Genomic DNA, 15,595 nt, shown 5'->3' on the forward strand with positions numbered 1-15,595 from the left:
CACCTTTGGTCGTTAGCTTCAGTCTAATATTGCTTGCGACTACATAGCCTACTTGCGAGGCCTTCTAGTGGGCCGTTGACGGAATTCATCGAATCTTCCGCGCGGGTTTTGTTCTTCTCCTCAGAAATGTGTTGACCAACGTCCTCGAAACGCTTCAAGCTTTCACGCTTCACGCTTTATGCTGCGCGATCGCAGTATCGACGAAAAATATCGCAGCGAGATAAGATTATTCGAGAATAGGTTTGGCTAGCATAATTTTTGGGACGTTGTAGCCTCGTAGCGGGATACGGTGAACTTGCGAACCTGATCGCGGCGACGACTATATATCTCTTTCGACGGTTTGACAGCCACCATTGTTAGGTATGGCCATGATGGACCCAAGCGCTTGGAATGGACAAGACCAGCCCATGTCCTCGGCTGGCGAAGATGACTTTCAACAATTTCTTGAGATGGGAGGCATGTCTAATTTGGAAGACGGGTTGCAATTTGATTTCCATGACTTCAACGGTGTTAATGGCGCCTCGATGATGCACCAGCCTCATGGCGATTCTATTGATACTCCGATGAGTAACTCGAATGTACCAACGATTATTTCGAGAAATGATATGGGGCCGCAGAGCCAGATGTCCCCCATGACATCTGCTCCGAGTCACCCAGGAATTCCAACCCAAATGATGCCTCCGCACCACACATCCTCTGATGCCATCTCCGAGATAGATGCGCAGATACAGTTCCTGCAACAGCAGAGGCTACAGCAACAAAGGAGACAACTAGAGGAACAGCAGAGGCAGTTTCGGGAACAGCAAGCTGCGTTCTATGCCCAGCAGCAGAGAAACATGGTACCGCCCACCCCGCAAAGCCTTGAGATACAGGCAGCAAACCAATTTTTTGCTTCGCAAGACCAAGCGCACTCTTCGGGCATGTTCGATGGATATCATCAACATCTAAAGGAGCCACAAGATGCATGTCACTCCCCCCCAGCCTTGAATATCGTTGGCTGACCGTTCAGCAGATGGCTTTCACCCCGCTAGTATCTCCTGCGGTAACGCCCCTTGAGCCTCACTTTCCAGTTGACCCTGGATTTTCTCAGTCAGGACCCTACTTCAGCCCTTTGACCTCTCCTGCGCTACATGCGCAGAATGATTCTGCGTCAACATTTGACCATAGGCACTCGGGGCATACCACGAACTCCCCCATCGAAATGGATATAGACCCGTCTCTAGCGCAAAGCAGCACAGCAAGTTTATCGAAGAAGGTACGCAAAAGCAATGCCACCAAGGCGAGAAAGTCGAACGTCCGACAATCTCCGATCACAAAACCTCAAAGACGGAAAACGGGTTCGACTCCCATAATCAATGCTCAGGTTCTTAGTGAATTAGCCGAATCTGCAGCCGAGAGCTCAGAACACCCCCCGCAACCCAAGTCAGTCTCGGCAGTGTCGACGGAGGAATCGGAGAATGCCTCAGTATCTCCGGAAGCTCTTGAGATGCCCCCTCCGCCGCTTCCTCTACCACGTTCCGCCAGGCAATCTCCGTATATTCAGCCGCAGACTAACGGAAGCACGGCGCCTTCGGTGTTGCCTACCTCCTTGGGTGGGAAGCCATCGCCCGCAACTCCGGCTTCACTTTTTAGAATATCACCGAAGAGCAAGTCGGCCGATCCGAATAATCCCGAGCACGGCGGTTCCGAACATATAGAAAGCTTCGAACTTCCTGAATCAATTAACTTCTCCAAGCCCGACTTGCCTTTAATCGATACTCAACAACCGGTAGATCTGTCTTCCGAAGTAGAGACGGCAAAGACGTCCACATTTCAGTCTCTTCCATCCCCGGTTTTTCCTAAGCCAACACGCTCGGCAACGGCATCGGCAACGCAGAGTCCTCAGATTACTCCTAAATCTACCACTCCCAACCCTAGAAAGACTCCGTTGATAGCTCCGAGAGGTCCTAAGAAGAGGCCTAGCATTAGTTCTGTTTCACCAGCTCTACGGCCGAAAATATCCCCGAGTATCAAGCCGCTGCTCCCGGGGACACCTGGCTTGTCTGCAGAAGATTCCGCATCGAGGCTACTAGCATCCAAATCGAATTACCAGAACATATTGGAAGGGAATACCGTCCCAGGAGTTTCGTATCCAAGCGAGCTATCCACAAATCTAACTTCGAAGCGGACTTCGCACAAAATTGCAGAACAGGGGCGTCGAAACCGTATCAACTCTGCACTCCAAGAAATTGCAACTTTACTACCAACAAATGTTGCAAGAGAGTTAAGTGAAGGTGATGGCGAGTCTGGGAGCGGGGACAAGAAGGACGGCAAGCAATCCAGCGCGCCGAATAGTAAGGCTAGCACGGTAGAGTTGGCAATCATATACATCAAACAATTACAAGAAGAAATAGCCGAGGCGAATAGGAGAGCAGACGAAGCCGAGAAGAAACTTGAGGAGAAAGTGACGGCAAGTTGACAATGGCCGGATGGCGAGGACCGGGAGGCAGAGCCTCTATTTACTAAAAGCTAGCATGTGTCGGTTTACTTATACCGTTGGCGCACCGGATTGCTATACTAATTAGAAGGCACATTGCTAGCCGACATATTACATGGGAACAATATAATATGAATGTCCCTAGTTATCACTTAATGAAGCTAAAATGTATTGTCATATATTAGGTACTTTGAGGGAGAGTATCATTTTATAATATGAAAGGAGGTGGTTACCGCTGTAGTAGAGCGTTACGACGATCATGGTGGGAAACATTAACGAGGGAGTTAGAAGCTTTGTATCTATATCACGAATGTCGTATGTGTTACGATAGTAAGCTTGTATGGGCCTATGTATGATATATGTAGGTACTTGTTATTATAGAATGACCTATAAAATTATTTAAATTTTAATTCAGATGTTTTGTTTACCTAATTATTGTTTTAAAACCCAATCTACCAACAGTGCATATGAAGCAAGCCAATCAATTTCTTCCTGTAGTGTTATATCATATCACCTAATAAGGCTTGAGTGAAAAGGTGATGCAGCCTAGAAATTACGATGTATGATTGGACGAGGAGGAAGTACTTAGCCCTAGTTGGTACCTGCCTATCTGCCTCAGGCAAATTATGGAGCTTGAATGTAACGCAATGACCTGCTTAGTACCTAGGTACAGATTACGATCTAGGTAGAAGGTAGCTAATGTTTCTGTTGCCACTGCAACGGAATTTCCACTTCTTCAACTCTTTTTTATCAACACGATCAATCCCCCGCTATATTTTTTTCACCACCGTGCGTGTTCCCAATTTTGTCTACCATCGCTAGACCTGCTGGTGACAGTTTAGTAGCTTTGGTGACGTTCCGAGTTAGATTTTCAACGGCACTTAACCGAAAGCCGCGTCCTTGAGTACATTATATTTCGTTATACGTCACCAAGTCAGAAATATCTTGGTGCGCCTAGCGGGTATCCCTCAAATATCAGGTTTAGGTGTTAAACTGTGCGAAATCACAAAGTCACAAAGGGTTCTTCTTATTCCATATACTCTTCAAACTTGTAATATTTAATATAAGATAGTCGCCGACTATCTTATAAGCGATCCGCAATGTCCGACTCAGAGAGCCTCGACTATCTCCAGCCGGGCTTCGATGCGAAGACCCTTACGGTCCCCCGGCTACGATCGATTTTAGTTGCCCACAATGTTTCATATACATCGAGCGCAAAAAAGGCACAATTGATCGAAATTTTTAATGATCAGATCGTACCCCAGTCAAAGAAAATTCTAGCTGCACGTGCACGAGCAAAGCGCTCAAGCAAAGGCATTGTCGATGCAGAATCACAAAGCAGCAGCAATCCCTTTGAAGAGCAGGAAGAACTTGCACCACCTCCACGTACTACTCGTCGATCAAGGTCGCCTAGGAAAGCACCTACTAGAATCAAGACAGAAGAACCGGAAGATCAACCAATGCCGCCGCCAACCCCAAGTCCTACTAAACGAAAGCCCCGGGCTACAAGCCGCCCGGTTCAGGCTTCGGATACGGATACCGGTCCGGAGCATGACAATGGCAGAACGCTCAGTAGAGTCGGACGGCCCGTTCTTGCGCCTCGAATTAAGACTGAGGAATCTAATGAAGGCTTTTTCCGACGTACTTCGGATGTTTTCACCAATGACAACCCGTTCCAAAGTGGTAGTTCCCCACCAGCTGTGGATAACACCCCGAGCGTACGTCGAAGAACAGCCGGGCCTGATAAACCGCGAAGCCTTAGTAGGGGCGCGCGAAGGCGAACAGATGGCCACACTGTTCCTAAAGAAGAGTCACCTGGCTTGCCTATGAGTTTCAATCCTCCATTACCTCAGCAGAAAACATATCTAAAGGCCCCGGAGACGCCTGTTGTCGAGGCCGGGGAAGAGTTTACCCCAGAAGAGCAACTCGATCTTATCTCAGACGAAGCCGTAAATGGGCGCGACGCTGTTGTTACTCGGCAATCCCGACGCCGACCAAATAAGACTGGAGGTGGTACAATCTTTTCTATATTCTTTGTGACACTCTTAAGTGTCTACGCTGGGTGGTATCGACAGGAAAAGATTGCAGTCGGTTACTGCGGCGTTGGTCAAGTTGGAAGCTCGATTCCTAATGAGATCGAAACACCTGAATGGGCGCAGTCGGTACTACCACCTCAAATTACGGTCCCGCAGTCTGTCATAGACACCCTAGAGCCCGAGTGTGAACCATGTCCCTCTCATGCTTATTGCTATGCCGACTTTTCTGTACGGTGTGAACAGGATTACCTCCTCAAGCCTCACCCTCTATCACTAGGCGGTGTGGTCCCTCTTCCTCCAACCTGTGAGCCTGACGGTGTCAAGGTCCGACGGGTACAGGCGGTGGCAGATAAGGCGATCGAAGAGCTTCGCGAACGAACTGCTAAGTACGAATGCGGTGAACCCGTCGATGAAGAAGGTACAAGGCTCGAGACACCGGCGATTGAGGAGCAGGAGCTAAAGGAGATTATCAATAGCAAGAGAAGCAAGAAGATGAACAATCAAGAATTTGAGGATCTCTGGGGATCTGCGCTTGGCGAGATTAAAGCTAGAGAAGAAGTAGAGATTGAAGTCAAGGAGTAAGTAAAGTATCTTTGAGTAATTACTTTTCATACTTTATTCACCTATCTCATGGAAGATGCCTGTATCACAAGTTAAGAAGTCTGACCATTTGACTAACCAGAGTCCCTCCGGCCACCTTAGAATATCCGATTCCGGAAGCGTTCCAAACACCTACTACACGTCCACCTCTCTCGCTCGAATTTCAATCACCTGCGCCGTCCGCAGATCAATCCGACTCGGGTTGGCAAGATATCGATTCCATATTAGCGTCGTGATTGCTCTGATCGTGACAGCGATTTATGCACAGTCTCGATACAAGGCTAACCGTGCGGCGGCTGCTCAGGTGCCGGCCCTGGTTGACCTAGTGCTTGAGAGGTTAGCGAACCAGAAGCAGCTAGGGGATGAGGATATCGATGATCCGTGGCTCTTCCTTCCGAACCTCCGTGACGACGTCCTGAGATCGGTCCATTCGCTCTCACGACGCGAGAAGATCTGGCGGAGAGTTAAGGCAGTTGTCGAGCAGAACAGCAATGTTCGGACTAGCCAGCGGGAAGGACGCAGCGGCGAGGTCGGCAGGGCATGGGAGTGGATTGGCCCGATGGCTGGAGACCATAGCGCTAGGCGACGGAAGAGCGGACGTACATCATTCGGACCGGATGCGGGTGTGGATTCACCGAGTAACGGAGCAGGGGATAATGCGACCCACGCACGACACCAGAAGTGGGAGGAACCAAGACCAATCTATTAACGGAAGGGGTTTCAGACGGAAGCCATGTGGGATAGATGGACGAACAGTTATTCAGTTGGCTGGCGTTTTAGGCTTTGCTTCATTGGTACCTTGTGACTTGACGCGATAGCTACGTGCAATCAATTTATGGCATTCTCTTTTGTAAACAAGCTAGTTAGGTGGTACTCTATAATGTCTACCTACTTAATGTAACCTGTGATACGACGACCTTTCCCCCTCCCCCAAATTCTCTGTCTTGTGTCTTATGCTCTATACGTAAATGGTGGCGTTTCCAACCCGCAATTTATATAGAGGCACAGCCGGCATTACCTCGCAGTAGCTATAGATATCTACATGTGAACTTCATTGCGGCGTTGATTCTTCCCCTTTGGACCTAGGAGACTAGGCTAAGCTCGTTTCGAAACATCTCACGCTCCGTGCCGCGTAGTATGCGTAGCCATGCGTAGCAGAAATAACTCGGCCAAGATGGCCTAGTGTTTCACGGATACGACGACGCTTATTCGTCTACGTCTACCTTTCGAGGGTTCTAATTATGGGATTGGGGTCTAGGATTTATTATTGATTAGGTAGTTTGGGTTTATTTTTGACGATGTATGCGAGTCATGACGGGAGGAGGAGGAGGGTACGGCATTTGCGTGTGCCCGGGTTTGAGATAGAAATTGGGTTGGAATACGTACTTTGGGCTAGGATAGGAAAATTAGTTCATGTCGTGTTGCTGCGCTGGACTCTGCTATCACTCGATGTCGGGACTGACGCCTACTAGATTGGTAACGGGCGAGAACGTGCCTGGGTAGTCTGCATGTCGGCAGATGGATAGACACTTTACAGATACGTAGGATGAATACCAGATCTAATTAACCAAACGCCATCTATAGTTGCTTAGAGTAGGAAGCTTAAACATTTCTAAAATCTATAAGTTACAAAGTCTATTGGAATAATTTACTCAGAAGAGCAGTCTATAATTGGTATCAGAAACAAGAATCTCAAGGTCAGAATTTGTACAATTAATTCTCCCGCTACTATCCAAGTACTATACACAGCACGGAACCTCGCTCTTTGCTTAGAAGCCCGTGGGAATAGATCGCGTAAGAGATATTAGCTGTTAGATACACGCCTTAGACCTAGATAGATACAAGGACCTCCTCCCCCTTCATTATATCGCACAACCACGACGCAACTACACCGCGTTACGTCTCTCTTCTCATCTCCTCTTACACCTTCTCGCTCTCGAGCACGATCGATAAAAACAGACAAACAAAAAAGCTAGATCAGAACACGTCGTCGGGAGCAAAGCCAGTCGCCATCGCCTCGGGGACGGAGTCTAGTGGTATCATGCAAAAGAACGGATAATGAAAAGGGGCAGCCGGAGAGAAATAAATATAAAAATGTAAGTGAATATTGCTGATGACGAATGTCGAGAAAGTACCGTGGCGCCACCGATCTCTAGTAGGACGCACAACGTTCGAGCGGTGTACAGCATGCTGTAATTATTGAAGACCGAATATAAAATTGTATATGTTCAAGGTTAAAAATGCCGGCGGCTGCGCCTTTCAAATGCGAAGAGGGGTTTGCAAGTATGTTGCGGTGGTAAAAGATGATATATCCATAGGTTTATGCTGAGCTGCGCTTAGGCAGCTTGTGGTAAATGACGTCTGAACGAATGTGCGCTTTTCCGATTGACCCCCTTTTTTTTTCTTCTCCCGTGGGCGTTGTGAAGACTCGTCTATCTCTGGCCTGGCCTCCGAGTCCGAATCCAGAACTTTTGCTCCTTAAATGAGAATGGGTATAAGCGAAGGTCATGAAAGGTTTCGTAAGAGTATCATTAATGCGATGAGCAATTGAAAGGGAACACCCAGTCTTGGAGTATGTCTAAGGATTATTTAAAAGGCTGGTTTGTTGTTGTCTCCCAGGTTCAGCCAGCTCAAGTCGTTCGAATTAGATGCCTTATCCAATGGCGGCTGGTTAGAAATACCCGTTGGAGGTCTGTTCGTGGCAGGAGGCACAAGAACTGTCTGATAGATACTCTGGCTATAAGTACTACTTGGAGCTCGCACATCGCCCCAAGCCTTTTTCGCCGTTGCCGGATCCCAGGTATCGTGGACACTGGCTGGGATGCCACTAGAATAACCAGAGGATGATGCATTGGATATAGGTCGTTCTATTTGGCCGGTCATTCCCTCTATCTGAAGATTGTGCTGCGAGATTGTCGGGCTGTTTGAATTGACCTGGTTCAGCTCTGGTCGTCCTTGTGGGACTTGTAAGGCTGGTATAGATAAGGCTGGTACGGTGGCAGAATCCTGCGTTAGGCGGTTTTTATCCGAGTAGAAAGAACTTTGTTCAGAACCATTGCCACGCTGCGAGTTGCCATTCCCGAGGCCAAGAACAGACAGCGCGCTACCATCAGACCAGTATCGATTCCAGCCAGAGCTCCTTCTCATGGTATCATCTACATTATCCACTGCTGGTCGAGGTCGCGGCTTCGGCTCGCTTGCATCAGCAGCGAAGGACACGCCCTTTTCATCCCTTGAGAGGAACTCCGGCTCCGGACTCGTTTGAGGCTGCGGTCGACCAATGGTACTCTTGAATTGCTTACTGAAGATGCTGTTGATAGAACTGCGCTTCGTTTCGTTGCTCGTTTTGCGCTGTACGGCAGGTTTCTGTACCTTACCCATCAAGATGGCCATTGATGAAAATGAACCTACAGAGTCCTGTGGAACGTGCCCTCGGAAATGTCCACCCGAAGTTTTCGCAACTTCCCGTTCGAAGTCAGCCTTCTCATCCGGTATTCCACTAGCTCTTCGCGCATGTCCTGCGTCAACATGATTTTGTCGCTTCCGAAGATGTTTGATCCAGAATAGCAAGCCTAGTAAGATAATCGCGAAGCCAAAGATAGTCCCAAGTACTATACCTAGTAGAGTTGTCGCAGGAAGCCCGCTATCTTCAGCTGCAGGCGTGGTAGAAACAGGAGTAGTGGCGGCGGCAGTAGGAGCTTCAGTCGAGGTAGTAGAGGGCGCGAGAGTGGAGGAAGATATCGATGATGAGGTTGATGGCGTCGACTCGATAAAAAACCCTTTTTGTTGCCCAAGTACAGCCGTTGCATTTTTCCAAGCGTTCTGTTTCGCATTGAACATGCACAATATCTCGTCATCGTTCCCACCTGATATCACTACTAACCCATTCGCATCGGTAGCTATGGAATAATCATTTCGTATGCTTTGCGGCGCTAGAGTCGAGTTATATTTTGGCCAGTTATCCGCAGTAAGCGCTCGCTTCTCAACCGCAGCATCATCATCTTGTAATGCGCGGCTCGAAACAGTCGCTACCACAGGAGCCGCGTCAGCTATAGGGAGACCATTGCTAGTCAACAACATCGTCCTGTTGACCGTGTTCGGCGAGGTGCTCATATCAAACGTATAAAGGTGTTTGCTACCATCATCACCGGCCATGATAGCCGCCTTCATCAACGTGGAATTCTTAGGTAACGGCTCTGCTAAGGTTATTCCTGGGTCAGTCCACGAGGCAACTGGATCAAAAAGCATCACCCGCGTGTTAGTCGGGTTGCCACCGATCATGACGGCTTGTGTTTCCGACCATGGAAGTATTATTGGCGCGATTCCTGGTGGGGAGAGGGTAGACTGAAAGGCCAGCACAGAGTATGGCTTAGATGCCCCAACTGTGAAGGTCTGGGAAGATAACCCCATGTTTCCCTCGGTCGATCCCGAATAGACCAAAATCGAATCGCTGCCGTTGATGTACGCCGCGCTGTGGTATACCCGATTTTGCGTCACATTCACCTCCGGGGCTATAGTCTCCCATTTTTTAGTCGAGTATGTGAACTTTTGAAGCCCCGGGTAGTCGGACGATTTCGACTTTCCGCCAACAACAAACAACCCGGCCTTCGATAAATCTTTTGGTGTCGATCCAACACAGACGCCACCTTCAACCGAATGTCCACTGGCCAATTTTTTCCATTCTGCCCCTTCCTCCAATTTCAACGACTCGAGTCCGGCGGCCGAGTAGGAATATAAAGTATTATCGAATATGACGCTGCATGCGCCTGTTAATGGCAACAGCGGTTCTGGAAGTGACATGGTATGATATAAAACTCCAACAAACCCGATGTGATGACTCCGAATAAATGAGCGACAATGAGACCAAATACAGTGGCCTCCAGATTACCGTCGCTTATCAAAAGGTCATGATCATCTGTTAAAAGAGTGGAATGGGGCTTGGTATTGTTGGTTGCCGATGTTGTATCTTGGTTAGGGAAGTGTAGCACGATGTCTATAACATCCGCCGGGGGAACAAATATGCCACGCTATTAGAACTAGATAGTGATCTCTTGATCGTATTGGAATTGGTGATGAAGAGAAACCAAACTGCTTGACTTGGTTGAGGAACTACTAGAGTAATCCGATGCCGAAGGGAAGCTTGTCACCGTCAATATACTGGCTAGGGCTTTACTCGGTATAGCAAAGCTAACTCGATGCTAGAAGGCCGGCCCACGTAGGACAATATGATCTGCAGAACAAAGTTTGGTGGTTCCCTAAGAAAAAAAAGATGTTTCCGTCCCGTAGTCAAATGGAGAAGACAGAGTGGGAGAAGGGTGGAAACGGTCGATCTATCTCCTGACGGGCGTGGTGTCGCAGGTTGTCAAGGTATCTCAAGCCTAGCGGATCAATATACGCCTCCGGCAGGTCTAGTTGCTTAGCTGCTTTGCCTAAAAGTGTAACCCACTTCCGTAGTAGGATGGATTTATTTAGATGTGCCGCAATATCGAAATATTCATGCGCCAGCCTAGATGTAAAAGGGGAGGTTTACGGAAAGATTATAGAAGGCGACGATTAGAGGGCTGATGGATTAAAACGCTGACGAGCGAATCCTGTGGAGCGAAGGATGAAGGAATTAGGTACAAGGAGAGGATACCACAGCGATGGGATGGTGAGGTCCCGAAAGAGAGGCAAGCTGTAGTAGCAAGAGAGAGCAAGGCTTCGGCGAGCTGCTCAAAAGAGAGAACGTATGAGAGGGCGAAAGAAAGTTACACTCTCTGTTTGCGGTCGAGCACTTCGATGAGAAGGACGAGAATACGACAGGGGGGAGCGGACCAGGACCCCCCGGGCGATTATGGACCTCCCATCTCCTAATCGAATAGGAACGTAGCAATCGTCAGGGGACAAGCGATTAAAAGGTAAGCTATTGAGATAGCGTCAGGTACCTCCAACGACCAAGATACGTCTAAAATACGTTTGGTAAAGCGGGAATAGGTTAGACGCTACAAGGTACCCCAACGGGGCTACAGTACATAGATGCAATTACCCTGTGGCTGGGTATGTAAAGCGTGCCATACATAGTGGATTCAGTACTACACGAAATTTAGTGGTTGCTAACAGAAAAAAGGGGTAGACTTCTCTTTTAACCCCTGCTCATACGACCATCTGGTGGAGAGACTTTCTCGCGTGGTTATGGGTTCGAGCGAAGGATCCAGTGAGCAATTTGACATCGTTTCGCTCAGTCCGAGTTTGTTTGTTTCTTAACGAGGTTATTTAGCATGTTTAGCGGTATATTTTAGTTTGCAATAGTATATAAAATCTCATAGTTAATCTAAGTAGTTATAGTTATATGTAACTAGTTATAAAATGATACATTGTTAGATGATATATCCGTCCAGGTTGTGCGGAAAGTTTTGAATCGCCTCGTGTAAAAGGACGAAAGGTTGGGGGTAGTACCTAAAGAAGTGAAAGGCGAGAAGTGACTGGGTAAAACGAACGATAGAATTGTCCAATGGAACCCAACTTTCATAGCATGATCTGAATTACATCGTTTCTTACGAAATAAGCCTTACCTATTAGGGTTCGAACACGACGGGCACTAACCTATAAAAGAAGGCGTACATATTGTGAAACTCTAACCCCACCACGTACCGAACTCATATTGCAATGGTATGTAGTAGTTGCAGTACCTGTTGTGCGCTAGGCACCTCGTGTGCGACACACGATTGGCCACTGAAGATTCCGGTAGTATTTGTCGGAAATCGCTACCGATTAACTCTGGGTTCCTGGACTCTTGCTTACTGCGCAATAATTGATTAAACATGCAGTTAACATCGCTGAATTCTGCTACTTTCAGCTTAGATATTCTCTATTGCAGCTAAATGACATGGATAGTATACATTTATATTTACGACGTTGGATAGAGAGTTAGTCAAAACTTATAGCGTCTTGAAGGACAAGGGGAGTTGTACCTAAAAAGCCGTTTGCTTCAGAAATATTATGTGGTTTGTCATGTTTGCCTAACGGCCCTGAACATGCGACAACTGCTATTCTAGGCTAAGAAGCCATGTCTCATATTTAAAGTTATGCTGACTTTATACCAGGTAGATTCTATTCATATCGTATTAACTAGTCGAATATCGCATTTATTATACTAGAGAATATATACCTGTTAGTTAAATCATCACTATCCTACCAATTCTTGTCATACACCAACAGACTTTTCCACAAGTACCTAGTCGCAAATGACAAGTGATCGCAGAGGGGGGCCAAATTTAAAAGAAAAATACAGGCATGTCGTCATCCCGTAATGATTTCTTTCAGCAGCATAATGGATCTCTACATATGTACCGGGGACCACGTAAATCCACAGGGTCTATCGAGATGAGGCACGACTGCTGCAGGCTGCAAGCTGCAGGCCACCGTTATTCGTAAGCGCCGAGCTGCGAAACATCACTACGAGTTTCTACGCATCGCTTCACCTCACGGACCAATTGTCACCCTAAAATGTCTTCTTTATTGTAATTCCGCTTACTTCTCCCCGGGCGCCAGAGAACTTAAAAGCGCGCGGCATCAAGTCTTAATGAGCACATTAGATATTGGTTGGTTGCCCTTTATCTATTGGCCCTGGCGTCTTCCTGATAATTACCTCACAGGCAACTGGGTTAGGTATTTACATTCCATTAGCATCAGTGGCCGTCTACGTCAATGATACTAAGTCTACTTCACGAGATAATAGGGAATATTATTAAGCGCGTTTAATATTTGCTTATTAACTGATTTATTTTTCATGCGCGAAGCTTCGCCAAGACGTAGTTGAACCTGGCGGTTTCTGACCTCCAGTCAATGAGAGCTCGACATCCACGTGTTTCCGTACGGGGAGTCTCAGTCTGACTAAGGGAGTCGTCTCTAGACTCGAGAACTCTGCTTCGACCTCTCTTTCTTGAGGCCATGACCTGACTCCTTTCCTGTATATACATAGCTACACGCAGACGTAACCTGCCTAGCAAGATCCCATAATCGTTGTACAACGTAAAGACTCATAAACCATGAACTCCTAAGCCTATGCAGCATTTCTGCGAGAATTCCGAGCCAACCCAATCTAAACCCCGTCATCAGTTCTATTGAGACGTCGTAACGAAGGCGTTGGCTGGTAATTGTGCCTATTACATCTTTAGTTAGCTCAAATATCATCAATGCTACACGGGAGGTACTTACTCTTTTTTCGTTGAACATAAGAAGGGCTTGATCAAAGTTCCAGTTGGCTCCATCCAAACAGAACTTTGAGTATTCCGGAGTCATACCCGTTCGTTTGCAAAGCTCAATGACCATTTGTTGCTGCAAGTCTGAATTCGGCTGTGCTATCGGCTGCACTGCCGGTTGAACTACTACCGGTTGAGCCGTCGGTTCCGGCGTTGGCATTGAGCCTGGCGGCGGATTGAAGGCTCTGACGGAAAGCATGTCGCTGATGACGCGGATAGGATTTCTACCCGGAGCGCCAGGGCCTAGAACGAAAGTACGAGAGAAGCTTCGCTTGGCCGTCTTCATGGTACCAGGCTCTTGATCCTCGAATTCTCCATGTATGGTGATGATCATTCCATCTACACCCACCGGACTTTGACCAGCTGGGTCAGGGAGACCGTGGACAGGATGGCAATCGACAATATACTTGTTAAATTCAGCCAGTAGATCAGGGTGCCGCGTAGGAGGTAGCTGTTGCCATGCGCTTTGGATAAGATGTGTTCCGGCGAATAAACGCTGTATTCTAGTAGAGGTATGGGTGATCTTGTTGTGATTGCGGGAGAATTTAATGTATCCGCCCCAACCGGGTGTCTGACTGTTCTGTGGGTGTGGAGAGCTGTTGATAACAGCCATAGAAAAGGTACTCTCGTTGTCGTAGTACTTAGCCGCCAGACTATGTCGATCAACATCGTACATTGACATGAACTCCCTGATGAAAGCTTCGCCAATGCCATTGATATCTCGAAAGTCGGCACCGTGCTGCGGGATGGGGGTAGGCCGAGATGCGGCTTCCATTGCGGCGACTTGTTCCGGGGTCCTAACCTGGATGCCGCTGAGGTTTTGTAGTCGAGGAAACCAATTTGTTAACTCTGCTGCGTAGCTGGGATTTGCCGCCTCGATAGGGTTGTCGTTCAGGAGGAGAGTTTCGAGCTTCCTAAGGCGATATCGCCACTTTTGAAGACCCTTCAAATCCTTGAAGTGGTTTCGGCTTAAGTCCAAGTTGACTAAGTCAGGGAAGGTTTCAGTCAACGACATGATCTGAAAGACATCATCAATGTTGTTGCCTGCGAGGCTGACACTAACGACAGCGTCTCGTTTATCCTGGGCCGTCTTAAATAACCCATCACAAACAGCCATTAGTGCGCGAAACAGCTTCTCGGGTTTACTCTCGCCACTGAAGAAACCCATCTGGTTGAGCCCGGCATCTTCGCCGAGGGCAGATAGATTTAGTAGCTTCGCGCTGCCGTCGTATCGGAGGCTAAGGACGTTACGAAGCGCTTCTCTTACCTCGAGAGCGGTCGAGGACATGTTAGTCTGGCTAGCCAGGGGCAATTCGCCCGGCGCTTCTGTGATGGTAAGAGTTGTGCCGGCAAATGCGAATCCATTCAGCTTAAGAATTTCTTCCCCGTCTTCCTTGCTTGTTATGATGTATACAAAGTCACCATTGATGTGTGACTGCTAGACGTTAGCAAGGTAATGAAACCTTGATAATGCTCTAGGAATCCGGGATAGGTATGCGGCTCGGTTTAAGATTGTCTCTCCTCGTTTTTGCGAGCTATACGGCATGATAACGAATGCGGAGAATTTGTGTCGCTGCGTAACCCCCCAGATTCTCGGACGGAATGCTATCACATACCTTCTTAATCCTTATACTTCGTGTAGTCTTCGAGACGGCCTGAGCTTTTCGTTCCAAAAAGGTCAGCAACTCTTTGAGGCCGCCTCCTTCGTTACCAGCCGCCTTGCTAGACTTAAGACCCTGAACTTGGAGTGTCATCGTATTCGGCGCGTTGACTTGACGGGTGCTTTTAAAGGCTTTAGCCCCCGCAGACATTCCGGTAGCGATGCGGGAAGAAAGGCTACCACCAGTTCCATTGAAGACTCGTTGTATTATTTGCTGCGTCTTTACGTTTGGTCTCGGTGCGCGTGATCCGTTCGGTGCCGATCGTGTGGATCGCGGTGTCGTGGTAGAATCGTGCGCTTCGGTGCGCTTCGCCTTCCGAGGGTTACGGTTGGCAGCACCGGGAGCATCCATATCAAGGTCGCCATCTTTGTCCACTCTGCCTGAAGTATTACCACGACGCTTAGATATTCCACCTCTAGAAGCCGCATTCGCACCATTTGCTCCACCTCGGGAATTTCGCGGGCCAGTAGGGGCAGATCCCTTTCGGGGACCAGAGGGCGCCATTATTCGTCGTATGAGAAGCGAGCGAAACCCGCGAAAATTCTGCGTAGGGAAACAAATTTAGAAGCGATAAGAGGTTTG

At 48.0% G+C, this 15,595-nt stretch overlaps 4 protein-coding genes across 4 annotated transcripts; 2 read left to right on the top strand and 2 right to left on the bottom strand.

Annotated features, from left to right (window-relative positions):
- Nucleotides 1–362: 362 nt before the first annotated feature.
- GL218_07232 (Phosphorus acquisition-controlling protein) lies at nucleotides 363–2,458 on the top strand (the record flags this gene model as incomplete). The annotated part of the gene is made up of 2 exons (XM_033583980.1): nucleotides 363–962; nucleotides 1,013–2,458. 2 exons carry the CDS (start codon nucleotides 363–365, stop codon nucleotides 2,456–2,458), a joined length of 2,046 nt encoding a protein of 681 aa, XP_033433048.1.
- A 1,118-nt stretch (nucleotides 2,459–3,576) lies between these two features.
- GL218_07233 (Inner nuclear membrane protein SRC1) lies at nucleotides 3,577–5,821 on the top strand (the record flags this gene model as incomplete). The annotated part of the gene is made up of 2 exons (XM_033583981.1): nucleotides 3,577–5,090; nucleotides 5,197–5,821. The coding sequence occupies 2 exons, from the start codon at nucleotides 3,577–3,579 to the stop codon at nucleotides 5,819–5,821; spliced, it is 2,139 nt and encodes a 712-aa protein (XP_033432851.1).
- A 1,880-nt stretch (nucleotides 5,822–7,701) lies between these two features.
- Nucleotides 7,702–9,912, bottom strand: GL218_07234 (uncharacterized protein; the record flags this gene model as incomplete). Its single annotated transcript, XM_033583982.1, has 1 exon — nucleotides 7,702–9,912. One exon carries the CDS (start codon nucleotides 9,910–9,912, stop codon nucleotides 7,702–7,704), a length of 2,211 nt encoding a protein of 736 aa, XP_033433046.1.
- Nucleotides 9,913–13,211: 3,299 nt separating this feature from the next.
- On the bottom strand, nucleotides 13,212–15,517 carry GL218_07235 (mRNA export factor mex67; the record flags this gene model as incomplete). Its single annotated transcript, XM_033583983.1, has 3 exons — nucleotides 13,212–13,253; nucleotides 13,309–14,787; nucleotides 14,969–15,517. 3 exons carry the CDS (start codon nucleotides 15,515–15,517, stop codon nucleotides 13,212–13,214), a joined length of 2,070 nt encoding a protein of 689 aa, XP_033433047.1.
- Between the last annotated feature and the right edge of the window lie 78 nt (nucleotides 15,518–15,595).

The sequence above is a fragment of the Daldinia childiae genome, assembly GCF_008694065.1.
Source record: "Daldinia childiae strain JS-1345 chromosome Unknown Scaffold8, whole genome shotgun sequence".
Lineage (NCBI taxonomy): Eukaryota > Fungi > Ascomycota > Sordariomycetes > Xylariales > Hypoxylaceae > Daldinia > Daldinia childiae.